Raw genomic sequence first — 27,548 nt, 5'->3', positions numbered from 1 at the left:
CTGGAAGCGTCCAAGGCCAGATTGGACGGGGCTTGGAGCAACCTGGGCTACTGGAAGGTGTCCCTGCCTGTGGCAGGGGATGGGACTGGATGATCCTAAAGTCTCCCTTCCAACCCAGACCATTCTGGGATTCTACAGCCTCTAAAGATTGGGTTTCTTTAGGACCAGGTCCAAACACACTTTTATACCAGTAACAATTTCTTAGCATATGTTTTGGACTCTAACTTTGCTCAGCAAGGAGCTGACATGGCACCTGCCAGCTCCAGTCCCTGGAAAGTGCTGCACAAGCTATCCAGGAAACCCACTCTGGGCTGGAATCTGGTAGACGTACCTCATTTTTTTCAGGTTTTGATTTCTACAAAATCATATATAGGGATGATACAGCAGTTCTTTGGGAACAAGTAACTTTTTTTTATCCTGTTGTGGGTATGATGAGTTGTTAAGATGATTTCTAGGTCTACTAGTTAATTTAGACACAAGTGCAATTATCATTCTCCATGTGGGGCAAGTTGTGACTGATCCTGATGAGGATAGTAATGATTCCCATTCCAGATGGTGCTGGCGTCTTGTTGTGCTTGTCAGATTTAAATACAATGATTCCTTTATAGCTCCCTGACTTCCACAGTGAAAGTAATACACAAAATGGCATAAACTGCACATTGTCTCTTTTCCCACAAAAAATTAGGAACTACAACCAAAATCACTACCATTCCAATGACATCCAAACCCAATGTGATTGTTGTGCAAAAAACTACTGGAAAAGGAACTACAATTCAAGGGCTTCCAGGCAAGAATGTTGTCACGACGCTGCTGAACGCTGGGGTAAGTGAGGGTCTGAGGTGTCACAGTGTGAGCCAGGTGAGCTGTGTGTGCTGCTGCATTCATTCTGCTCCAGGCTCTCTGGAAAGCCAACTGCATGAGCTCCTTAACAGCCCCAGCATGCCTTGGTGTCAGGGGTGTTTGGAAAGCGACTGTGGGTCACAGGATGTGGCTCTGTGCTTAAAGCCAACTGGGAATGTTTTCAGAGTTAAAGGAAAATAGAAACTTTTGAACTTGCCTTTTTCCGTGGTTAATGATTCTGTAATGCTGAAGTGATGAAGCAGATGAAAATGACTGGAATCTTAAACTGTTTGTGCTCTAGTGAGAACCAGGGTCCTGGGTTATAAACTTGCATCCCCAACTGTTCATATTAAACAGGCAGAAATAAACTGTGCCTTCCCAGCAGAGGAACCCCCTTTCAGTGTATGTGCTGTGTAACACTTGTACCATCCTGTACCTGAGCGTTGTACTGTGTTGAATTAATTTTTGGATAACCTAACGTGTACTAAGAATAAAAGCCAGCTTCCAGCATCAACTGAGTTCACCTCTAAGTACTAGTAAATAAAAATTATGAATGTTACTACATTGAACTGTGTATATATACTGTATATATACATGATGTAGCATTTTAAAGGCTGCTTAGTAGCAGAACTACAGAGGGGTTTTTGCTAAACCTTTTAGGAATTTTTTCTTTTAGATTTTGAACTTTCCTAATTTTCAGAATTCAAGGTATATTTTCAGACAAGTGGAAATCTTACTTTGTTACACAGTAGGAACTACGAGAATGGGAGGGTATTTCTGAAACAAGTATGTTTGTGGGGATTTCCTCCTATTTGGTGGATACTGGTTGGAATATTGGGAGAACTGGCAACTAATGTTGTTACTCATTTGGTTTGTTACTCTGCAGAGCTTAAAAAAAACCCGTTCAGTGTGTTTGCTCTTAAGCTATCAGGACTCTGTTCATATGTCAGCACTATTCCATAGTCAAATGATTCCTGTGGCACAGCTGTGAACCTGCATTTGTTGATGAAGCGAACTTTGTTTAAAAGAAGTCCATATGTAATTAATGTCTTGGTCCTGACAATAATACAAAAATCTGTATTTAAATAATTCCCTTTTAGAATCTCAGTTCAAGTTTTGTAGGTGTCCTGCCAAAGTCAGTGTTAATAGAAATTAAAGGTTTTAAAAAACACTTGTGAAGGATTTGAGGGAAGTTCCAACTTATGTAAACTCCTTGAAGCAACTTCAAAAAACTTCTCAGTGTCTTTTAGTTACTCTTTTTTTATTCACCCCTTGAGAACTGTTCAGAAGGTAAAGTAACGGAAAAGGGGATTTTGGTAGCTTTTTCTGTTCAAAGCTGTAGGTTCTTTTGTTCTTGGTCTTCTAATGTATTTTGTCTCAAGTAAGTCTAGTTGCAGCAGCAGGTTTATTTCATGGTACACACACTCATCTATAATTGTTTTGGGGTTTTTTTTGTTTTTTTTTTTTTTTTTAGAGAAGTGGGTCTCACTGAACAATTTCATAAAGTTAACCTGTAAACTTTGACTTCTCTGCAGGGGGAGAAAACTATTCAGGCAGTGCCAGCAGGAGCAAAACCTGCTATCATCACTGCCACAAGACCCATCACAAAAATGATTGTTACACAGCCCAAAGGAATAGGGTCCACGGTCCAGCCAGCCACCAAAATCATCCCAACTAAAATTGTTTATGGGCAGCAAGGGAAAACACAGGTACAGTGAGGACCCATTTCTGTCTTGGAATGTACCCCTCCATTTTAATGGGAAGTAAATCATTTTTCACTGTGTTGCCTCATTTGTTGCAGGATTAATATATGTCTGTGGGGAATGAGACTCAGTGGTGGAACGAGGTGGCCTCGATTCTGATTTCTCGAGCAGTATTTGCATTTGTTGGCTCTTTCTGGAGGCCTGAGCAAGCCAAAAGGATTTACTAAGCCTGTTCCAGAGCTGAAACTGTCTGGTCATGGCTCTAGGTGCCTGTTTAAGTCTTACAGATAATGGTTAGATCCTGGGAAATAAAGATGCACGATCTGGACATAGGTCATCCATCAAATCTGAGGTTTTGTTGAAGTTTATTTTCTGCTCAAAGTCTGTTTAGGTTGTCCCTGCAACCGTGTGTGGTTGATGGGACTAAATACACAGAATCAGCCTTATTTCTGGATGCTTTCAGTTTCAGCTTTTTCTCTGGCTTCACTTAGTATTTAAAAGAACTCAGCTTTTATCAGATGTAACGTGTTGTGTGTCTGATAGTTCAGAACTAGATTTCCTGTGGAGGTGCTTGTCCTTACCAACGCAATGCATGTCCCAGCTCACTTGCATAGCTTTCTCTTACCACACCAGAGTTGTATCTAGTCCTGAAAAAGGACTCTTTAGTGGTTTATTTTGTTAAGACTTCAAATTACGGAGTGAGAAGTGCATTCTTGTGCATTGCCATTTACTTGGGCTTTATGGTTTAATAATCAGTTGCTGAATTTAGAGGTAGACTTTGTAACTAAAATATGGATATTATGTAGGTGGTGCACACAGGTCTGTTGGTGTGCTCTGATTGCTCAGACAGTTTTCTTGGGTGCTTTTACTATACACAAGTGTATCTGTGTGATCAGGTCCTGATCAAACCAAAGCCAGTGACATTCCAGGCGACAGTGGTGAGTGAACAGACCAGGCAGCTGGTGACTGAGACGCTGCAGCAGGCATCCAGGGTGGCAGAGACAGGAACCCCAGCTCTGCCAGAGGTGAAGGAGGAACCACAGACCTACACCGACAGCAGCTCCTCTTCCACAGAGTCCTCCCAGAGCTCTCAAGGTGTGTTGGTGTCACAAAACCCAAAGGGACTGTCCCCAGGTGCTCCAGGTTCCACGTAACTCTGGGTCTCCTTTCAGCACAGGTTTTCACCTGACCTGTTACAACAAAGTGTCATTGTTTTCTTATTTTTTTTGTTTATCTTTCTTTGGAGCTACTTACTGTGCACTTCCATTTCTCCTGAAAAGTGGAGACAGCGATTCCTTGCTGGGCTGCAACTTGTCAGGAAGCCCCCTGTCCCCTCTGTCTGGGAGACTGCCAGAGGCAGGCAGTGTAGCAGGTTTTGGGGGTTATTTTGGCAGTTCGTGGTTTTCCTGTGTGTGGAAGCATCTCTGCTGCATGACTGAAAGCTGCCATGGGACAGCACAAATTCTGGTCCTTTTATAGGCATGTGCATGTGCATGTGCATCAGGACATGTATCAGACATGCAGCTTCAAGCCATGACACAAGTGCAGCTCTTTGTGTTGAAGAGGAGCATAAATAATAGGGTGTAAACAGTGCCCAGCCTTTGGTTGGGAGTGACCAGAGGATTTGATTTGTCACTGCAGTAAATAAAAGCAAATGTCTCCATGAATTCTTTGTGCCTCTTCTGTATGATTCTGTAACTGTTGGTCCATACTGCCATTTTAAGTAAATTTTAAAAAGTTTTGAAGATTCAACCAAGTTATCAAAATTGAGGAGCCATTAATTCAGAGTGCTGAACACATGTTGATCACCTGAACTGCTAAAACTTTGTGAAAAAACCTAGTTCAATCCAAGGCAAATTCAATATACAAAGAAACTTCTGAACTTTGATTTTTGGAAAACTGTCTTTTTAAAAAAAACTAAGATACAGGATTTTTTTTTCCTGGAAATTTTTCATAACATCAGCAGTTTTTTACTTCAAGAATCAGTTGTAATAAAAACTAGTGTTGCAGAATCAGAGTATGCATCCTTGGCAGTGGTCAAAACTCTAATGAATAATGAATAACTTTGAACTGTAGCCTTGCTTTAAAGCAAGAAGCTGGACAAGAGACCTCCAGCCCATAATGGTTCTGGCACAGGCTGCCCAGAGAAGCTGTGGCTGCCCCATCCCTGGAAGTGTCCAAGGCCAGGTTGGACAGGGCTTGGAGCAACCTGGGATAGGTGGAAGGTGTCCCTGCCCATGGCAGGGGGTGGGATTGGATGAGCTTTAAGGTCCCTCCCAACCCAAACCATTCCTTGACTCTGTGATGTGCCTTTGTTCTTTAACAGATTCTCAGCCTGTGGTCCATGTGATTTCTTCAAGAAGTCAAGATTGGTCAGAACATGAAATTGCTGTGGACACAAGCCCTACAATAATTTACCAGGATGTATCCAGTGAATCTCAGTCAGCTACTTCCACAATAAAAGCTTTGCTGGAACTTCAGCAGACAACAGGTCTGAAAACCCATAAGATTGACTAGGATAACTTTAAAGGCTGTTTTTTGCTTAAGCAGCCCTTTGTAATAAGTTTTGTAATTGAAAAGCACCTCTCTTGAATCAACTTGATTCCTTTCTTCTTATCCTGTGTCAGTCTGTTTGCCTGTATTTTTTGCATCTGTTCTCTAGTGTTCATGATCTGTTTAATTAAACTGGTGCATTTATATTGGAGGTTTGTTTTATTATGGAGGTTTATATATGTTAGAGGTTGACTTAATGTTTTTCTCCTAAAGCAGTGAAGGAGAAGATGGAATCGAAGCCAAGGCAGCCCACCATTGACCTGAGCCAGATGGCTGTTCCAATCCAGATGACTCAAGAAAAGAGGCATTCCCCAGAAAGTCCTTCAATTGCTGTTGTAGAGTCAGAATTAGTGGCTGAATATATCACAACTGGTAAGTGTGTGTCTAAGGCAGTGTGATGGTGGGTTTGCAGTTGAAGTCTGGGGACTTAATTTTGGAGTTTTCTTACAATAGGTTTCACTTTCATGTTTTCACTGTAATTTTCAATAGAAGAAATTAGTCTTTTCTTCCATTCCTGAGACCCTGTGAGGAGACAGAGATTGCATCTGCTTTGCTGGGGCATGAGGGAACATGTTTCTAATTGATACAAAGGCATTTAAATTTGCTTTAAGACATCCCAGTTGAATAGATTTTCTGGTCCCTGGATGAACAAGACAGACTGTCCCACTTGCTTAAGGGAAAATGTCCATTAAGGACAAAATGGAAGGTGAAGTTACAGGAACTGTATCGTATTTTTTGTACATATGGAGAGGAGTTGGACATTGAGTTAAAACCCATTTAATCCTGAGTTAAAGCCAGGTGTGCATTTAGCATGCTAATGTGGTCCCCAGTTTCTTCATTTGCTAGAAAGCTTTGAACTGATGAATTTGCACTTTTAAAATTAATAATTCAAATTCTGATCGGAATTCAATGCTTAACTTTTTAAACTCCTGGCTCCTCCTATCTGGACATCCATTTTGTGTAAGTCCTTGTCTCTCTAATGCTCCCCACCACTCCCCCACCAATATTAGGTGTGAGCCACTTCATGAGAGGATCAAATTGCCTGTTTGCCATTTTAATTTCTTAAGTCCACACTGTTGGTTTCCCTCCCTGCTTCCTTTGGGAAAGGAAAGCAAAAGCATGTTGAAAATCCACATTGAATAGAGGAGTAAATAAAACTTAATTGTATTAAATTGTTTAGGTACATATCTGTAACTCCAGTGTTTTTAGTGCTAAATGTCTAATCTGATATTTTGCTCTGTACTTCCTCCCCTCACTTCCATCCCTTGTACTGCCTAAATTTGTGTGAAGCTGGAGCTAGGGAGGATGTTATTGTTATTCTGTTAAATAACACTTGCTGTATCTGCTACAGTTCTGAATGCTTGAGTCATGCTCCCTCAGATCTCTTTGAAAACAAACTCCAAAGCACAACAAATAACTGCTTGCTAATTGGAGAGCACTTTTTCTTCACTGACACGGATATTCTGGTCAAGGTTACAGTTTTTGATAGGTCTTGCTGTGGAAGTTGATGTAAAATAGGACCTTTTGCAGGGAGGATGGGGAATTGCAGTCAGGATCTTTGTCCTTTTCTGCAGCTTAGAAGCCATGCAAAGCACAAAAGCTGAAAACTTCCTGGAGATGTTACTGTTTGAAACACTGGGAGCTCTGTAAACACTAATTTGAAATCTGGGAATCTCCCAGAGGAGTGCAGGCTGCTGTGGGCTGAGGAGCAGCAGGTTCTGCTGCAGCACAAAAGTGTTTATTTTGCTCTTGGATTTTTGTCCCTTCCCCCAGTTTCTGTGAACACTGCCAAGGAATGCAGGTCATTGAGTGTTTCTGTTTTTTTAATTTGTGCTTCTCTGGATTTATTAGGAACTCACAGAACTGTATTTTCTGCTAAAAATTCAGTAGTAAGAGAGTAAAGAGTCCGTAGTGTGGTGTGAAATGTCCTGCATGCACCTGGACCAAAGGATTAGGCACACTGGAATCCCTGTGGGAGCTGGGATTCAGCATGTGCTTCCTCCTGAGGTGAAGGGAGCAGTTCACACATCTCAGTGTCACCATTTTCTGTCTGTCTGCAGACTCAGGAAGACAACACTGTATTGGTTCACATTCGGAAGAATATCTACACAACCATATAGGTTAGAAACTTTACTTTTAAATTAAGTTTTCAATTGCGTAGGAACTGTTGGGAGGTATCCAGGGTGAATCTGGCACAGCATGCAGGCCGGTATTGATATAATCCATCTCCTTTCTTGGAGTGACAAAGTAAAATTACCATATTAATTCAAAATATGACCTTTCTTTTAACGTTCAGTAAGGTCACTAGAAGCTTTTTAACTTTAAGTTATGTTACAACTGAATTTGAACTTATTGCTACTTCTCCTTCAGTTATCAGATATTTTGTAACTAAGATATAAAGCAAATATTTGCATATTAATATGGACAGGTATAAAGTAATTTAGATTCATATCAGTGACTGCAATATAGAATGGTTTATTTGGGTTTTTTTCTCAGCAGCACATAGTTTTTCTGTTGATTCACTATTTAATTACAGACCCATCAGCATAGCTCTGTAACTCATGCTGAATCTGTTCTCAGAAGTGACACAGACTTGTGACAAGGTCTCCATTTTTGGATCTGTCATTTCTGGTCAGCTTCACTTGTTTTCGTAACACCCAAATATTTTCTACGTGTTAATCTTCCAAATTTAGCCTGTGCTCTGGAGGGTCTTGCTGTTCTTAATTGCAGTCAATCGTGGCGGTGCTTTTACCAGTGTAAAACCAGAATAACTTGTGGTCCACCTGTTATACTGGTGCTGTATAAAAGAACCCAGCTGAAAATCAAGTACAGGCTCTGCTTGCAGAGTTAGTGTGTTGGGAGAGGGAGGCCAGAGGAGCTTTGGACCAAGTGTGGTGACTCAGGAAACAGAGACCAAAGCAACCCCCCCGTGCTGCTCCCTGCAGAGGTTTCTCAGCGTAGCCGTGCCCCTCGAGGCCGGAGCCAGCAGCAGCAGACACTGTTCATAGCGAGGCCTTTCTCGCTCCTGCGTGCTGTCAGCTGAGGCTTGGCTGCACAGGTGTGAAGCTCGTGCAGGTGGTTCTGGAGAAGTGGCACTGACCTCTTTACTTGCAGTGAGCCATCGGTCCCAGCCCCAGCAGCCAGCCCAGCCCCAGCGGACCCTGCTGCAGCACGTGGCGCAGTCGCAGACAGCAACGCAGACGTCTGTTGTGGTGAAATCTATCCCCGCGTCCTCCACAGGCGCCATTACCCATATCATGCAGCAGGTTGGACCCTTTCTTTTCCCAGCAGACTGTAAACAGCAACAGGCTCTATGAATTGTATAGGGCCAGGGCTTGTTCTGAGGGAGTGTGGCATGTTGCTGCCACCAAAAATGTTCAGTGTACAGGCAAATTAATAACTGTAAGATTACCTTAATGGCCTTAAGCTGAAGGAAGGCAAGTTAAGATTAGATACTAGGAAGAAATTCCTTACTATAAGGGTGGTGAGGCCCTGGCACAAGTTGCCCAGAGAAACTGTGGCTGCCCCGTCCCTGGAAGTGTCCAAGGCCAGGTTAGATGGGACTTGGAGCAACTCGGGCTAGTGGAAGGTGTCCCTGCCTGTGGCAGGGGATGGGACTGGATGAGCTTTAAGGTCCCTCCCAACCCAAACTATTCTGTGACTGTGTTTTGGTGGTGAGGGTGGTGGTTGTTTTGCAGGGACCTGGACTCTTCAGATGATGGTGGTGGTAGTGCAGGGGGAGCAGGGCTGAGCAGAACGTGGGCAGTACCCAGAGCACACAGAGTCACTGCCATTTGAGGGCTTCAGCTGGTGAAAAGGCAAACTTCTCTGAATCAGATCATATTTAGATCAATACCGTGAGCATCCCAAACACTTCAAGCAAACACTGCAGCTTGTGGTGAAATCTTACTGAAGCCACTCCTTTGCCCTTGGTCAGGACCTGCTCAGCTCTGTAGTGCTTTAAGCTCTGGGCACCTCAGCTGTGCTCCAGAACGGTTCTGTGTTGGGGTTCTAAACCCCTGTCAGGGTGTGGATTTTCATGGGTGTTGGAGGAGGCTGCTTCCTCCTTGCTGAGGCCATTTGTCAGTACCTTTATCCTGTGGTGTTCAAAGTGCAGAGTGTAGGTTGCTCACTCCCTCAGATCCCTCAGAAAATCAGACGTTTGTGCGACACCCAAGAAAAACTGCAATGCAGTTTGGAGAAAGGAAGGAGAAGGGAGGATCTCTGCTGAAATAAGGTAGACTGTAGGCATATGGGGACCTGCAGAGGAAATCATGGATATGATGACTAGGCTTTCAGGAGGCAGAATAAAAATTGTGCAGAGAGACTCTGGCTTTAACTTGGAGCTATTGGTTCAGCCACCTACTACTCGCTGCTGCTTCATGTCCACCTGCCAGGCAACCCTGGGGGGCTTTGAACCTCAGTCTGACTCAAGTGAGGTGTACAAAATCCCCTGAGGATTAGTGATGCAGTTAATGTTCTCACCTAGAGATGTACCACAGCCTAACATGATAAAAATAGCTATTTCTTGCATATGTGTTGTGGAATCTCCATGTAATAGTATCTTTGTGTATGCAAATTGGGAGCCTCTAATGGCATAATAAGTTAAAGTAGTCCGTTTGAAACATTAAAAACTATTTCTAGATTGTGTATTCATACATTTTTTCTTCACTAACTCGCTCTAACTTCTTCTTCTTAAGGCCTTAAGCAGTCACACTGCATTTACGAAACACAGTGAACAACTTGGGACTGAGGAAGGAGAAGTGGAAGAGATGGACACCTTAGATCCTCAGACTGGCCTGTTTTACAGATCTGCCCTGACACAGTCACAGGCACAAAAGCAGCAAAAACTGAGTCAGCCACAGCTGGAACAGACTCAACTGCAAGTGAAAACTCTGCAGTGCTTCCAGACTAAGCAGAAGCAGACAATCCACCTGCAGGCCGACCAGATCCAGCACAAACTCCCACAAATGCCCCAGCTTTCCATAAGGCATCAAAAGCTAACCCCCGTGCAGCAAGAGCAAGCACAGAGCAAACCAGATGCACAGCACCCCCCCCACCACATGGTGGCCAAAGAGAGGCAACTCCCCACCTTAGTGGCACAGCCACAGCAAACTGTAGTGCAGGTGCTGGCAGTAAAAACCACGCAGCAGCTGCCCAAACTGCAACAGGCACCAACGGCACAAAAAATCTACGTGCAACCCCAGCCCCCCCCGAGCCAAATGCAGCTCCCTGCCTCTTCAGACAAGCAGCCAGCAAGCCAGGTAACGGAATATTGATAGCATGCACGTCCTGCTGTTCAGGCAAAACAGCCCAGCCAGCCCTGGGCTGTAGCAGTGTTTTGTCCTGGCACGAGAACTCCTCATCCCGCTGGTGTTCGTTATCAGAAGGTTGGCACTAGGGAGGAGAAGCACATGTTACAGGGGAAAGATCCACAGAGCTTGCAAACGTGTTTTGTTGGACAGTTCTTAATAATTTCAGCCACCACTGGTGCATGGAGTTTGTCCCCCTAGTTATTTTCTTTTAATTTGTAGGTATGACACGTTACTAATTTCCATTCCCATAGCACTTTTTGTTTCTGTGGAAATAAAGATGGATACACTGCAGTCCCCTAAGGCTCTCCATTGTTCCTCTTCCTTTGTAGTTTACATCTTCCTGAAGTTACATGGCTTTCATGTACAGGAGTAATTTGATTTTCCTTGGGAGGGAAAAATGTAAAGACTGAGGAACATGGAAAAAAAAAAAGTATTTTAACTAACTCCAGAAAGGTACAATTTTAATTTTTTTTTTTGGCCCTTTCAGGAATACATGTGAAAACTAGAGGCTTTAGCAGACATCCCATGGGGCTGTAAATCCCAAAGGAAAATGAGGCTGCTGTGGTATTATACTGCTACAATCCTTATCTAACAGCCTAAAAAGCTGCTTTTCCCCAGGCTTCAATTAACTGTCACCCTATCATTGCTAGTTCCTTTGTTAAAACACTGAGTTTCAACTGTCTTCCTAATAGCAAGTATGTTGTTTGTGCCATTCTGTCCTTGGAAATACTGATTAGGTTTTCAGTAAGAAAAAATTAACTGTAATTTGCACAACAAAAATTTGATTTTCAGGTGCAACATCCAACTCTAATGCAAGGATCCACTGTTACAGAGATAACTTTTGGGGGGTGTCAGCCTCCTTTTGTTTCAGAGGTAGCAGGTGGCAGTGGTGTGCCCCAGCTGGCACTGCTGGTTACCAGCCTATTTCCCATGCAGGCACCCCTGGAAGCAGCAGTAGCAGATATTTTGAGAGTGTCTGTGGTGGAAGCTCACATTGATGCAAACATAGAGCACACGGTAGTGGATCCCCCAAACAAGGCCACGTCCACTAATAAAGTCTCTAGTGAAGCAGAGTCGTCACCTTGTCCCCAGGTGCCCCGGGTGGCTGCTCTAGGGACGACGGCAACCTCCACCCCCCAGCAACAGCCACGGACAGAGCCCAGCCCAGCCCCTCCTGCTGCTGCTCCCGCTGGCACAGAGAGGAAACCCGAGGCACAGGGAGTGTCCCCAACCAACCAGTTTGTGCACATTCAGAACCTCTCACAGAAGGAAGCTGAAGAGAGCTCCTCAGAAATTGTTGTCCAGGTAAGAGGAGAGCAGAGTGAATGAGGCAAAAGGTTGAGCAGAGCGAACTCGTGTCTGATGTGATGGCAGCCACTGAATGATGTTTGAGTGTTCTGGGTTCCTTTTCTACTCTTACTTAAAATGGATTGCTACTTCAAAGTGTGTCATTGTTCTCAAATTGAGCTGGAGTTTCTCTAGCACTGCATCATCCATTGAATCCTCAGTGTCTTCCTCTTTCTGTTAAAACAACCAAGCTTATCTCATTTTACAAAATATTTTCATTTGAGATGGGTAAAAACATTACCTTCAACACTTAGTACGGAACTGTGTTCTAGAATCCTTTGTCATATCTTTAAATGTTACCTCTGAGTATAAAATTAGCACCAAAAATGGCATAGTGGAGTTTTACTTACTGGGAAAGTTTAGCAAATAAGGTCCAAATTCAAACAAAAGCTTTTTAACTTAATTATGACCAGACTTACCACTTCTGAGATGAAATGATTATTGATCTTCAGCCTAAATGCCTTGAGTTATTGCTTAACTGATGCTTGATATTTTCATTGATTCTGCTGTCTTAAATATGATGGTTTATGTTGTAATAAGTTGTCAGAATGTCAACTAAAGAAATACAGAAGTTTTCTGAGTAGTATAATATGGATATAAGTAATAGCTGACACAGTCTGTGTTCACACAGATGAGAGCGTGGATTGAAATGGTTGTATTATGCATCATTTGTGTTACAGTGAAAATGCTGCTGATCTGGGAAACAATTTGTGTACAGAGGTCTCAGATTTTTCATGCTACTTTGTAAAAACTTCACTGTGGTAGAAATCATCATTTTTATACTCATTTATAGTCCTCCTTTCCCTAAATAGGCAGAAGTAAATTTCTGTTTTACTTCAAACCTGTATGTTTTGAGAACCTGTCCTGTTTATCCCTGTGGCATGCTATGAGCTCTTTCAAAAGTCAAATACTGCCCGGAATTTCAGTTGTATGAAGATGTAGATTTTGCTTCTAGAACCTGGGAAAATATAACCAGAAATAAATAGCTTAGATATAAATAATAACAGTAGCTTAGAAATAAACAGCTGTCGTGTTTCCCCAGCCTCTGTGCTGCTGCAGCTCTGAGCAGGGCTGCAGCTTGTATTGAATTTAGTACAGAAAACAGAGTTAGTCATCCCAGAGTGCCTGGACAGTGCTCACATATGATTCTTGGGGTGTCCTGTGCAGGGCCAGGAGTTTGACCCAGTGATCCTTGTGAGTCTCTTCTAACTCAGGACATCAGAATGGCTTGTCTGAAAAAGATAAGAACAAGGCTGAAGAAAATATTCTCTCTGCTTTGGGTTTGGGGAATGGTGGATGATGGGCATTGGTTATGCTGTCACAGACCTTTAGGGAAGATCAAAGGCCAGGATCAGTGCCTGAAGAGGAAGATCATTCAAATTTTACCTTTCATAATCCAGTGAAAGGATGCTTTGAAGCCTGAGCTGGGGAAAACTGCCCTTGGAAACCTTTTCCCACGAGTGCCTGTGCTCACACAGATGCCTTTACCTGTCCAAACTGTTTGCTAAACTTAGACATTTCCTTTCTTTCAGACCATCCCTCACTATTCCATCCCTTGTCACTCCAGCTCCAATGTGGTGGTGGAACCCAGCGGGCTCCTGGAGCTCAACAACTTCACCAGTCAGCGCCTGGATGACGAGGAGACGGTGATGGAGCAGGATGGGGACAGTGGCACCGAGGATGGCACCGAGCCCAGCCCCTCCCGGAGTTCTGCTGAGCAATCCTAAGGAACTGGGACGTGCTGGAGTGCACTTTAGAATATCTTGGGATTCTGAGTGTCCAAGATGCCTTTGTCTTGTGATGTCCTAGAGCACTTTGCCTATTAGAGTTGTTCGTTGGACCCTTGAAGCATCAGTGTGTTTTAACAGGACAGTGTTGCAAAAGCTGCGTCTTCAAAATTGTTTCAAAAAAAAAAAAAAAAAAAAAAAGAGAGAGAAGAAAAGATGTAGTTCCCAAGATTTAGTAAACCTGTGACAGTGGAATGTACTCCTGCTCAAACACCAATCTGCAGCAAACTCTCCAGCTCATGCTCTGGAAGCCCTTGCCCATATACTGAAACAGCCCTCAGTAAAAAGGGATCATCACTTTGCTGTGTCCTTTTGTTGAGAAAAACACCATCAAAGAAAAGAAAAGAAAAAAAAAGAACATTTAATAAATGCTTGTATTTTCAAGTAGCATGTGAGAGAAAAAGTGTCTCTGACAGTGCTGGAATTTTGGAATTGGTCAGCTTGCTCACTTAGAGATAAGATTTTTTTTTTTCATAAGACTAAAAATATATTTTTTTTAAATTCTTGTTGGTGAATGTTTGGAAATAAGCAAAATCACTAACTGATAGCCAAGTGGATTTGCTGGTGGATTTTGTTTTCGTGCTTTACAAGAAGTAGGGTGATGGTATATGAGGCATTTCTTTGTGCCATAAGTGCACAAAATGCTCATCTACTCCAGTTAATCTTTGGTTATTTATTGAAGTAGGCCAAGTTGTTGAAAAAGTTCCTGTGAAACAGGCAGTTGCTTAATTCTAATAAAAACTGAGTGGGGGGGCGTCTTTTGCTATAAATCAGTTTTTCAAAATTGGGGATAAGTGGTTCAACATCTTTCCAAGTTGAACTTGGGAATTTAGAAGTGATGTAAGGCTTTTAAAAATCTGTATTTTACTCTTACATGCTGTTCTTAAAGTTGACCATTTGGGAAGTTTAAAAGCTTAAATGGGCATACAGGGGTAGGTTTCCAAAATTAGCCTTATGCCTTGGCTTGTTGAAGCAATACATGGGGGTTTGTGATAGTTACAGGTCACAGAGAGAGGTCTGGGTTCAGATGGGACAAGAGAACCAGTTTTAATACATTCTGGTAATCAAGACTTTTTTTTTTTTTTTTTTTTTTTCCAAATGTGTATAAAACCATGTTTTTAACTGTTTTGTATAGATTTCATTATAAATAACTAAGCATTTTACGACTTTGCCATATCATTTAATTGTACGTACGTCTGGAAGCCGAACTGCCCACGGTTTGGTGCTGAAGTACTACTGTAAGTAGATCTCATCCAAAGTCTAATACAGCTCTTTGCCTCAGTCTTTTTTTTTTTTTTAAACTGTGATTTTACTGTTGATATTTTAGTAAAGGTTAAATTCCAACTGGAGTAACTCAAACAAAAAAATACAAACCCTAAAACGGGCTTATCTTACTTGTCCTGAGTATCCACCTGTGTTAGAACACACAGTAACCCCTAGGTGGGGCTCTTGGTTTTCATCTAACCTTAGTTATCTTAGAAATTAACTCACTCTGACTTTCTTATACTTTTTTTTTTCCTTTCTGTTTTCTTCTTCCATCAGCATTAGTTCCAAAATAATTTAATTTATTATGGTAGAGAAGTGTCCTGATAAATTCACCATGCATATGCTGGAATAATGGGTTACAAAAATAATGATTTCTGTGTTGTCTTTATGTTGAAATAGGTGTTGGTTTGGTTTCTGCTGTCCAGGAATGGTCTGTAATTGTCCATCCCCAGTTGTGAGATGCCCAAAGCCAGTGACACACACAGTTCTTCTGGCCTGTATCAGATTTTCAGTGTCACCTGGGCTCTTGCAGGGCTTGAGTGTCCCTGACAAATCCAGGACTGGAAGGTCATGAGAATATAAGAGAGAGTAAGATTTTTCTGAAGTGCTTATGCCCAAGAATGTTCCTTACCTTACAGTTTCTGGTGAAGGGGTGTGCTCTCCCCAGCCAAAAAGGGATGCTAAGACGTGGCCTAAGGTGAATTAACACCTGATGCTCTCACTGTAGTGTTGAGTTCCAGTTTATTCTGGTATTTTATGCCAGACCTTTTTTGCCTCTTTAGTAGTGACTGGAGCAAAGATATGAACAACTATTTGACGGTTCCTTGAAGGCACCAAGTCTCTGGTAAACACCCAAAAAACTTCTCACATTGCTGTGAGAAGTGACTGATTCCAGGTTGGCAGGTTGGAGCACGTGGTGAGGATGTCTGGGGCTGGTGGCAGAAATTTAGAAGAAGGGACTTTGGTAATCAATGTGTTCATTCTTCATACTCCTCTCCTGCTGCATTCCCAAAGTGGAGCTGTGTTTTGGGCACTCTCTTTACTGAATTTGTCTGTTTTAACACTTTACCATATGGATACCTTTAATAGTAAGGAATATACAAGAGGAGCTAATATTTGGGGCCAACATTTTAATTTTTTTGTCTAGTTACTTGATTTTTGATAATGACTGTAGGAAGGCATCCTTGGAGCATTTGGCCTTCTCCCCTTTCCATGAACTCCAGGCATTGCTGCCGCCTTCTTGCCCTGCCTGGCAGATGTGAAGCTTTTTCCTACCTGCCCCTGGGATACTGACTTCATCCTGCAGCCATGAACCAGCCCCTCACAGCGCTATAAATATCCCTGAGTTGCTAAAAATACATTAGTGTGTAAGGTAACATTTCCATAGCCCTTCCCCCTGACAAGCTGCATCTTCATTCCTGAAATGAATCCGATGCCCCTCCCTGGAGGAGAAGAAAGGGTAGGGATGGTGGTGATAATTTTTGCTATCAGGAATTTGAACAGAGCACATGTAAATAAATGGGATTTTAAAAAAAAATCAAGCAAAACCTACCTGAGAGCTTTTAAAAAAATCAAACCTCAGGGAAATTTAAGACGACATGCTTTTGTTTTTAATGCATAAGTAGTTCCTGAAGGGTTTCCCAGGAGAAGGTGGTTGTGCATCCCCACAGGTGCACTGCAAAGCCAGGTGGTTTCAGCTGGGCAATGTTCAATCCAGAGGAGATCATAATTTAAGGTAAGGAACTAGAACTAAGGAACTAGAAAAATCGCACTGCTTTGGGGTTTGTCTGTACTGCAGAAAACTATGCTTAGGCTCTGTGTGTCTCTGCTGGGCTCAGGACTTGCTCCTTCCCTCAGGTTTAGTGTAAACCATGAGGAATGTTTGCCAACAGCCTGTACAAAGTTTCCTTCCTGTGGGACTGAGTTGCTGAAGTGCTGTAAATAGGAAAATGGTACCTGGGAACTTGCTCATTGTTTCTAGGCAAAAGGGTCTTTGAATTATTTGGTGCAGGAAAGATATGGAGAAGGTTTTAAGCAGTGTGGACTGAAGAGTAACCACATGGTCTGGAATCATTTTTGAAGCCCAGGACTGCCCACAGCAAGGGGTTGAAATGATGATCTTTAAGGTCCTTTCTAACCCAACCATTCTGTGGTTCTGTGATGACTGTTAGAATTGTCCAGCAAATGCACTGCTCCAGATCAGGCCCTTCTCAAAACTTCCTATGATTTTAGTTCTGCCTAGTGCTTGGCCTCTTTTGAAAAGCAGAGGGCTTTCTAGGTAATTTTTTTTTTATTGGCATCTCGGTGTTTTTGTCAGCTTTCCATCTCTGACTTCCCTGGAGAGAAAGGGAAGTTCCTCACAAGAAGCTTCTCAGTGCTCAAGACCTGAATACAGCCAAGGGCTGGGAACGGTCCTTTGTGCCCACACATGATCCCTGAGGTTGGCAGGAACCTCTGGAGATCATCTGGTCCAACCCTCTTGCTCCAAGCAGGGTCAGAGTGCTCAGGACCACGTCCAGCTGGGTTTTTGGAAATCTCCCATGATGGAAACTCAACAACCTGTCCCAGTGTTTGCCCACCCACACATTCTTTTTTTCTTTTTTCCTACTCTCTGCTGTGTTTTCTGGTTTTTGCCCTTGGTTTGTTTTGGACATGAAATAGAAATACTATATTGGTCTGAGAAGAGGTTAACAGCAGCATGAGAACAGGCCACAAGGAAGTAGCACAAATTTAGTGAGAACAAAGCATTGTAGCTTCAGTGTTCCCAGAAATAGGGATATTTGTTTTCCTCTCCCGACTTTTAACTTGTGTGCTTCCCTTCAGCCACTTCTGGACTGCAGAGACACCAGGCACTAACAAAATACTGCCGTCAGCTCTCGCTTTCTAGTAGTTCTTAATATTAAAAAAGTAAATTGCTTTGCCGAAATAATACAACTTGATCATAATGAGGGTGAGAAGAGGCTGCTCTGGGAAAGCCTGACCCTTTCCTTTCTGAAACTCGAGCCCTGATGTTGCACATTTGTGTCTTTGTTCCGTGGGTGCTGGAGGACTCAGCTGGCAGCAAACGTACATGAGTTGTGAATTAAACATTTGATCCCACCCTGTCCCCCTGAAAAACACACAATTACTGACGTAAAACACAAATCAAAGGGCAGGTGTCTGTAGTGCATTCCACCTGCATGGAGCTCTCCAGGGACCAGGCCAGGCTTCTCCAGCTGTGCAGTGAGGACGCTGAACCTCAGCTGGAACAGCCCAAACTGCATCATCCTCCTGTGAACAACAATAATACTTCTTCACTTCTTTTTTTGCTGCAGTTTGGGCTTGGTGGCAGGCTGTGCTTCTTCATGATCTCTTGACAAGGGAAACAGCTCCAAAAAAAAGTTACTACCAGAAAACACCAAAATTCTTTGATCTGATTGTGCTGTGTACCATGACATTATAAATATGAATTCTTCACTGTGAGAGGGAATTCTTCACTATGCAGTTGGAACTGGATGATCTTTAAGGTCCCTTCCAACCCAAATGATTCTATGAATCAGCTGGAATAGAAAAATTATGCTTTTTAACAATATGCTTTCAGTTCCTTATTCTGCTGTTCATGTGCCTCTCTCTCTGCTTTTACAGGTGGACTTTTTTAATTAGACTTCTAAGCACAGAAGCCTTTTGCTGAAGCAAGGGAGACCGTGCTGGACCCAGGTGACTGGGACATCACCCAGCAATGATCCTTCTTGTGCCAGTCTAAAAACCACATGGGAGTGCTTTTGTGGTGGGGAAAATGCATTGCCCTCACCAAGGGTTCAGATGGAGGGAAGCACAGCTGGAAAACTCTGGCTTCCTTGTGGAGAAGGATGCAGGAATCCCATGTGAATGGCTGGAGTGGAGCAGTACCTTGCCTCTCCTCAGGGCCCATCCCACTGCTGTCCCTCCAGCTGACCCGGCAGTGCTGTGCAGTGGGAGCTTTGCCTCAGCTTGGCACAGATACAATAATGGGGGGTTTTCCCAGTGGTAAACTGTTACAACAACAAGGTGATTTGGGGTCTATGTGCCTATGATACTTTGTGATGTGGCAGCTGGGGACAGGGTTTAGTGCTGAACACTGTGGCGCTGAGTTAATAGTTGGACTCGATGATCTTGGGGGTCTTTTTCCAGCCTTAGTGATTTTATGATTAGTGTTTCTCTCTTGTCCTTAGGCGTTTCCTCTCAAATAAACCCCAGCAGGTTGCTGATCAGTTCCCTCCCCTGGGGAAGGCAGGCCTTTGTGGTGAAGAGGCTGAGCAGGGCTGGCATCATCACGGTCAGACAGCCTCTCTGACCCCAGGCTAAGAAATCACTTGCTCTGCTCTTTGCCTTGGCTCCCCCAGCCCTTGGCCATTCCCTGCTCCCCAGGGTAGTGTACAGATAAAATCCATTTGGGGTTCTGAGTTGCTTGGATACTCTGTGGACTGAGAGCGAAATAAAAATCATGTAAATAGAAAAATGCATCTTCTGGAGTCTCCCCTCCTGTCTCCAGCCCCCCTCATGTAATTAACCAACTGCTGTGCCTTTCCTTGGGCCAGTTTTTGCCACCCTGAGCTGCTCTCATCCCATATCCTCACTCTGCAGTTCTCCACAGGGCCCTGTTACTTCTGTCCCTAATTAGTGGCTTCCAGTTGGCAAATCATCACCATTCCAGCACGATTCCTCCCTCCCCTGAAGAGTAAGACCCAGCTGACATCCCCCTTCCAGGGCTTTCCCCACACTGGCTGCTCCTCAGAGGAAGCCCATGGTGTTGAGATTGAGTTGTGCTCATTTTTAGCCTTATTTTGCTGTTAGATTAGATGTTATTTATAGAGAGATGATCTATCTATCTGTAACCTTTATTACTTCATTTGAGTCCAAGTTTACGAGTTAGTCTGAGGAATCTACAGAAGTCACAGCTCTGACTGTGCAGGTACAGCCATGCAGTGCTGTCCAAGATGTTTGTAGTTCTGGTATGAGGTGAAGTGTTTTGCAGGGTTAGGTTGAGGTGATCTGACTGGGTTTAAAGGGAATCTACATCAGTCAGTCCATGCTGCTGGGAGCAGAGCTGCACGAGTTGAGACCTGCTTTTGAGTTTTTGTTCCAGTTAATTATATGCTGAGATTTATTTTTCAGATGAGAAGGGAATTTACTTGTTTCCCCAGGTTTGCAGCACTTCTGGCAATTTTATATATATATAAATGCATATATACTTAAATGGTGTCAGCTAATGGTTAGTTCGTTGTGCTGCTTTCTGAAAACACGATAGAAATTCCTTGTTTCTCCCCTGGCACCAGAACTCACATGGCTCCAAAGCAATGATGCTGAGGATCCTCAGAATGCTCTGAGGAGCATTCACAGCAAATGGGCCTCATTAGCTGCTGCAAACACCCATTTTCCTCCCCCCTGTCCCCAGCACTAAGGCTGCATTTGCAATGCCAGAGTCCTTCTTCCCTTGGGAGGAATACAGGGATGTTGGGAACAGGCGCACATTCTGACTTCAATTTCCAAGGAAAAGCAGTCCAGGTACTGAGATTATATGCAAGACAAGGCAGTTGCTGTCATGTGCTGAACTGTTTGCTGAGGGTGGCTGGGCAAGCCCTGAGTCTGTTTGCAGAGATGGAGTTTTTTGGGCTGGAACTTGCTTCAATGGGGTGGGGGGGATATTTTGAGCTGCCTTTCCCTTTACTCCAAAATGTTTTCCCACTACAAAGAAAGTCTGGAGGTACCACTGCAGTGGCTGTAGCAGAACTGAGGGTCAGCCTAGATTCTTCGGAATTTTCAAAAGCCACTTTTCCCTTTTCTCATTCCCTGATTTATGGCAATACACCTGCTCCCAGTATATAGCAGTAGCTATGCTCTCAGGAACCTGTCTTCATGGGTGCAGTTCTCCCAGGAAGCCAGAAAGGGGCAGAGCACGGTCCTGAGCGTGGCTGTGTGGTTGTCAAGGCCTTAACTGTTAACACAACTGCTATTAGTGCAAAGCAAGGAGAGATGATGCTTCACAGGGCTGAGCATGAGCTCCTGGGTGAAAGCGATGAGGCAGAACTCAGCTGTTTGCTCAAATGTAGCTGCAAATCATATATATATATATATATATATGCTTTATACTACAAAGCAAAATATCACTTGAAAATCATAGAATCACAGAATGGTTTGGGTTGGAAGCAACATTAAAGCTTATCCAGTCCCACCCCCTGCCATGGGCAGGGACACCTTCCACTAGCCCAGGTTGCTCCAAGCCCTGTCCAACCTGGCCTTGGACACTTCCAGGGATGGGGCAGCCACAGCTTCTCTGGGCAACCTGTGCCAGGGCCTCCCCACCCTCACAGGGAAGAATTCCTTCCTAATATCCAATCTAAACCTACTCTCTTTCACCTTAAAGCTAAATCCATGTGTTCATGTCACTTGGTTTGTTTTCGGCTTTAAATGGTTGACTTCACATCTTAGCTAGTCTTCCTCATCCTCTTGTAGTTGATCATAAATACACTGCAGTGAATTCCATTTTGTAGATAACCTTTGTGGGGTAGCTTAGATGTGAACAGTATTTTCTAGATTACAGATAAGACATACTCCCTGTCTAGGAGACTTTGAAATCTGATGTAGTTGAGTCAAACAGATGGCAGAACATGAGAAAATATTTCTTCACAAGGATTATCTGAGGTTGCCAGGGATTAGAAAAGAGGAGTGCTGCTTGGAGAGCTGAATTTTAAGAGGTGCTTTGAAGAGAAGAGGACATCTGACAGATGAACACAGGGAAAGGGCAAAGGCACAAGGCCAAGAATGTGAAGAGATAAAAGAAATTAGATGAGAAGACAGAGATAAGCCATTGCACTGTGGAATAATAGTCTGGATCTTGGTCCCAGCAGGGAGAGCCCCAGTTATGAAGGTCAGGGAGCACTACAGGTAGAAAAGGAGAGGTCTTAGGACAGTTGTGTTTATAACTTCAATTGTGTGACTGAACACTGTGTGAGGTGTCGGTCTCCAGGAGTAAAGTGTGGACTTGGGAATGAAAGAAAAGGAGTAAGTGATGTGCTGCAGCAAGGACAAGAAAGGAGGAAAAAGAGTCAAAGATCTGGGAGTTGAAGGTGGAGAGGTGGGATCTGGGAGGCAAATGTGTTCATTTCTGGGGAAAAAAAAAGGTGTGTTTGAAATGCAGGTTCTGATAGTGAGAGCTCCCTGTGGGTATGTCAAGATAGAGGGGGAAGAGAGGTCAGACCCCAGTGCCAAGGTTCACTTGGTGGCTGTGTGGCAGCAGAAACACAGATGAAATACTTCAGGAGAGAAGGGGGATAGAGGGAAACACAGAGGCCCAAAAACCTACACAGACACAGGATGTGAGAAATGCCCTGGTTTAGCAATAAAATGCAGAGAGAATGAGTGTCTCCAGCAGCTCAAACGGAACAGAGGAGAGATACCAGGAGGTGGGTGGATTACAGGCAAAAATAAGGAAACCCATAAAAAAAAGTTAGGAAGACAGCTTTTTTTTTTTTTTTCTTTTTGCCTTTTTTTCTTGTCTGTGCTCAGTGCAACAATTCCCAGAAAAAAAATGAGTGTAGAAAAATAACAGCCTTCCATGAGCCAAAATTCGATTTTGAGTGGAAAAACAAACTCTTCTAACAGCAGCTGCTGTTTTATAGTTTTATATGTGGGCCATAAAGTACAAAGTATTATGAAACTTGGAATAATATTTAGCAACTACAGTAATCTAGTTAATTTTTTAATATATTTTCTCTTACATCCTGTTTATAAGATGTCCCTGAGCATCTGCAATATTACAAAGATGTATTGTCATGACAAGGTGATTAGAGGAGATTGTTTGCTTGGGGTGGTGGTGATTAATTAGAGTTTGATTTACAGTCTAGAAAGTAAGTGGAGCATGTTAACACTTTGGTTGATAGGTCTTCGGCTAGTCCAACCTGACCTGGGTCATCTGAAGACTAAACTTTGGTTTGTCTTTCTGTTCTTGGTTTTAATCAAAATCTTGTCATTTTACAATACCTTGTAATTTATTTACCTATCTGGGCTAAGGTTTTTGGCATTATTTATACTGTGTTTTATTTCAATGACATTACCCAAACCATATAAATCAAGTCTGGAATTTAACTTGAGTGTTTCTAAAAAAATCTGGTATTTGCCCTCAGAGGTTCTGACCCAGGAAGTCTGAAGGGAGTAGGGAATCAGGAGAGGGCTGGTTCCAACTTCAGCGCAGATTTAGCAGGTTATAAAGTTTTCCTCAGCAACCATTCCCATGCAAGGATGTCCTAGAAGATACCTGTGCATGACTGAAGAATCTCATTCTGCTTGTGGGATTTGGGGCTGGGCCAAGTGCTTGCTCAGCTGCCTGAGGGTTTGCAGACTTCCTGGGTGGGCAGGAGGGAAAGACTCCCTTTCCTACCCACCCGAGCCCTGAGCATCTTCCCCGGCATGTTGGAGGCAGAGGGGTGCAAGTCACCACCGAGTTCAGCAGGGTGGGCAGAGCTTGGAGCCAGTTTCCACGCTGGGGCAGCTGATTTTGTCAACTTCTTGCAGCAAAAGCAGCAGAATCAAAGCAAGAGCAGGGGCTCAGTCCGTGTCTCACCCGAACACCTTGGTGGCTGCATTTCGCTGCTGTCGAGCAGGGACAACCTGCATGGCCACAGTCTCCCTCCACTCATCCTGCACACAAACAAGAGGCTTTTTTCCCCAAAATTTACTTGGCTGCTTCCAGCAGCTCCAGCTTTCCTAGCAGAGAAGGACAGGGAGGGTGTGGGGGGGGGTGGGAGCCCCCACCCTGCTCGGTGTGTGCAGTAGTAGCAGGGAGAGTCTGTGCCAGCAGCCAAACAACCTGTTCCCCTGGGCTGTGGGGGTGTGCAGGAGTGAGTCCAAAACCAATAACCCCAGAAACACAACAATTAGCACACACACAATTAAACCTCCCTGCCTAAAACACCAGCTCAGAGCACGTATTTACCTACTCATGCTTCCTACTAAAAATAAACAGATTAAAGTCACAAACCTCCTGTGTGAGTAGGTGGTGGAAAAAACACCACTTCTGAGGTGTAGCATGTGATATAAATTGTTCTGTGCAGTGTGTCCAGGCTCCCTCCCCATCTCACCCTCCTTGCAGCAGTTTGGATTGAGTTGCTGGACAATTCTTGCCAACAAATACCAGGACAGTGTGTCTGGTTTGTGTCTATGTTGTTATCAATTATCCACAGCCACTGCAGCCACATTTCCAGGCAGAAGTTATCAGAAATTCTTCCCTTTTTTGTTTACTTGTTTGTTTCTTTGCTGGAGACACCAGAGCACCAGAGTAGGACTCAGATCCTAAGTTTGTAGTGAAACGTTGGCATTTCTGTTATTTTTTTCCCTGAAGGCGCGAGCAATGTTCCTGTTAGGCTCAGGAAATTAATTTGGACAGTCCCTTTCCTCTGGGCTGAAGTTGCACATAAAGTGTCCCATCACAGAGCCCAGGTTATTTCTGCCTCCTGAGCATGCCTGGGTAATTCATTCTCTCTAAGGCTGTGCCCACACCAGCAAACTGAACTTGCCCATGACTGCTCTGCAGCACTGACACTAGCTGGCCCTGACAGCCCATGTCACCAAAACATGATGTCTTGAGGAGAGGGCTGGATCTGAGTCCTCAAGGAGTTTAGTTTACTGGAGAGTAGATGCTTGAAAGCCTATACTGGGTTGGATATTAATTGCCACAAGGTATTTGTTTACCTTCCAGAGATTTTTGATCCTCCACAATTTCATCAGAAATGGGACAGTCCCTTTTACTGTTCTTACTGTCTAGAGAAAAAGCTCCACATTAGTTGGACCACAATCCTTCAAAGTCTTTGGAACTTCATAAAGACCAAGGTGCATCTTCCCATCCTACTGCAAAATCCCTTTTCCTTCCACATCCTTTTTCAAGGGTGGATTTGGGGAACGAGCTCGGGCATCCAGGCATTAACTCAGTTTAATCTTCTGTTGGATCCCTGCTTCACTGAGGATGTAAATTCTTCTGCTCTTTGTCACCATGGAGACTATTAGAAATACTACCTTGGTGCACCCACACAACCTGCACAGAGCAGCAATTAGATGAAAGCCCAAGTTGTGCACCACAAATTGTTGCTGTCAGTCTCCCCTGGATGAAGGTTATGGCTCTCTCCACTTGCCTTGAACATACTGTGGTTGTTAAATCCCTTTTCTTAAGATCTCCATACAAGACCACTGTTAGATTTTTTTTTTTTAATGAGATGAGAAATTCTTTGTGGTTTATTTTGCCAGCAGCAAGAAAATAGGTAACAGATCTCTGAGTTGAAAACTAAAATGAAAAATCCATCATGCAGCAAAAAGAGCTTTGAATAATATCTTCCAGACTAACTCCAAGAAAGGCAAATAGGTCCCCTATTTCTTAAGTGACCCACAGCCCTGAACATCTGTCCAAAAATATTCAGGCTCCAGACTGCCAGCAAAAGAAGGACTGGAGGTTGAGGGCTTGACCTTCCTGAAGAAACTGTACGTGGCCAAAAAAGACTTTGGCTGAGAGGCTCACTGGGGGAGGGATGAAGGTTCACCCCGGAGCAGAAAGGGCTGCCACTAGTTTGTTCAGATGTAACATTTAAACTGGAGATTTATTGGGAGGTTTTTGGTTGGTTGGTTTGTTTTGCTGTTTCTTCTCTTTGCAAGGTTGAAACTTGTCCAGTAACACTCTGTCTCGGTCTTTTATAGGGATTGTCAGACACTTCATGAAAACCAACCAAGCAAACAAACAAACAAGCAGAGTAAATTTGGAGTCAGCTAGTTTGTAAAGAAAGGAGATGGGCTGGGCATCTCTTGACAAACTTTCAGGTGAGATGAAACAGAACAAAACCCAAAGTGTTGTTTTCCTTAGCTGCTGCCAGCATTTTTCTATTTCCACCAGCTTCACTGGGCACCAAATGGACACCAAATTTGGACAGTATCATTTCCAGCACAATGCATGATGTGTGACTCCCCTGGGCAGGCTGTGTTTGTGGGGAGTATTGGACCTCGTGCTCTTTAACTAAACACAGGTGAACCTCGGAGTTTATTCATAAAGGCTGGGATTACTTCAGCTGTCATCACAGAACAGAAAGATAAACAGAGCTAATAAAGTAACAAGGCTTAAAAAACCCTCCCAAGACGTCAGCCCATCTATAATTTGCACAGAGATTTAACAGAAGCTGCACGTGTAGAGGATGAGGAAGGACTGGCTCTGAAGCCAGTTTTTGGGCTTCATAACTGTTCTGATGGGTAGGCAGAGCGCTCTCTGTATGTCTGAGTTAATGTCTAAAGGCATCCCTAAATCTGTCCTGTAGCAAAGAGGGTGTCCTTGAGCTCAGGATCAGGACCAACGAGCTCACAGTTGCAGAGACTGACTCTCCCCATGGTTTTAGGCTGTTTATTTAAACCAAAACTCTGTAACCTGGTCCAGCCCAGATGTAACCAAGTGCAGCCTGCACCTCTGACTTTGTGAAATTTCCATTATTTATATCTAATGGGATTAACTTCAATATAGGACACAAACCTAGCTGTCTCCTAGGCTAAATTTTATAAACTCCATGCTTTCATTTATGCCTAATCCATCTCTCACACCTGATGAAGGGAATGGGTTTCCTTATCCAAAACCCACAAAGTCCCCTGGAGGACTCAGAATGAAGGCAAAGGTGCTGAAAATAACAGCAAGATGATTGTTCCCTCAGTGTGCTTTTATCCTCTCACAGCAATGCTGGGAGGCACAAAAGCTGCTATTCCAGGGAGTTTGGAGTGGTTCACAGCTGGAGAAGATTGACTCAGAAACTGAAGGGTGTTTAGGGTCTGAAACAAAATAATAATAATAAAAGTAATTCCCTTTCTTGAGAGGGAAATGAATTTCTGGTCAGGCTGAGTGGAATAAGTGGGTTGGAATAATCATAACTGACTGTTAATTATGTTAATCAGTGTATTGGGGCAAGCAGGAAATACTGGATCTGCTTCAATGACATAAATGGGGAAAAAATTGCATCAGGGTTCTTGTTTAGCAGCAGAGGGACACAGTCAGTGATGTATCATCCTACTGACCTGATTTTCTAGGGGATTTGTTTGAGACAGCTGCTAAACTCAATTTTGCACAGCACAGGTAAGAAAAGACAGACCTTCTTGGTTACTCAAATTGCCCCTGAACTCGGTTGTCTCCTGTTGGGCTAAATGTTCTGAGGCAAAATCCACCCGTCCTGTGTGACAGACCTAGCTTTTTGATAGCCCAGGTGTTCTCAGGGCTGTCTCAGCTGTACCTTGCTGCTGAGGACTCGTGGCCTGAGAAGGTTTAGCGGGATTTCAAACTCCCTTCCCCCGGTGTGTGACGGTGATTTCTGAGAAGGGTGAAAATCTGCTTTGCCCACGTGCGTGGGCAGAGCTCTGGGTGAGTCTGAGCTGGTCCCAGTCTGCAGGACCCCCCCACCTGCCAGTCTGGAGAGGAAGAGTTCCCCCAAACCTGTCTGATGCCCTCTGGGGTGTGATGCAATGTTTCCCCAGCACCAAGGTCCCCATTGCATCGTCTGCTTCCATTTCTACATTTCCTCTGCTCCGACCTGACGTCTCCTCTGCTTTCACTCCTACCTGGTGACCTTTGCATCCTCAAAGTGACTTTCATTTCAATTACTTTTATCAGTGCTTGTTTTCTAGCCCAGTGTAAGAACGTCTCGTGTCTGCGTCTGGTGGAAACTGGGTCCTTGTTCACAAAAAAGGGCCTAAAGTGTAATATTACAGCA

The 27,548-nt window shown here is 43.6% G+C and overlaps 1 protein-coding gene across 10 annotated transcripts in view; it reads left to right on the top strand.

Moving 5' to 3' along the window:
- EMSY (EMSY, BRCA2 interacting transcriptional repressor) overlaps positions 1-14,927 on the top strand; it is a 37,858-nt gene extending 22,931 nt beyond the window's left edge. For 3 of the 10 annotated variants that reach the window (XM_027888290.1, XM_027888289.1, XM_027888285.1), the window contains 10 exons: positions 686-822; positions 2,376-2,549; positions 3,440-3,638; positions 4,870-5,034; positions 5,310-5,468; positions 7,157-7,216; positions 8,211-8,362; positions 9,797-10,360; positions 11,348-11,716; positions 13,291-14,927. In XM_027888290.1, coding sequence (XP_027744091.1) covers positions 686-822; positions 2,376-2,549; positions 3,440-3,638; positions 4,870-5,034; positions 5,310-5,468; positions 7,157-7,216; positions 8,211-8,362; positions 9,797-10,360; positions 11,348-11,716; positions 13,291-13,485 — 2,174 coding nt within the window. In that variant the 3' untranslated portion in view covers positions 13,486-14,927. Of the gene's footprint in view, positions 1-685; positions 823-2,375; positions 2,550-3,439; positions 3,639-4,869; positions 5,035-5,309; positions 5,469-7,156; positions 7,217-8,210; positions 8,363-9,796; positions 10,361-10,898; positions 11,224-11,347; positions 11,717-13,290 lie in introns of those variants that run through there. The other 7 variants (XM_027888294.1, XM_027888288.1, XM_027888286.1 and 4 more) reach the window with 6 other exon arrangements.
- The last annotated feature ends 12,621 nt before the right edge of the window (positions 14,928-27,548 follow it).

Source organism: Empidonax traillii, unplaced genomic scaffold (assembly GCF_003031625.1).
Source record: "Empidonax traillii isolate 1590-97213 ecotype Southwest subspecies unplaced genomic scaffold, ASM303162v1 scaffold236:size2090792, whole genome shotgun sequence".
Taxonomy (NCBI): domain Eukaryota; kingdom Metazoa; phylum Chordata; class Aves; order Passeriformes; family Tyrannidae; genus Empidonax; species Empidonax traillii.
The sequence above is the reverse complement of the archived record's forward strand: the minus strand, read 5'-3'. Positions and strand labels throughout refer to the sequence as shown.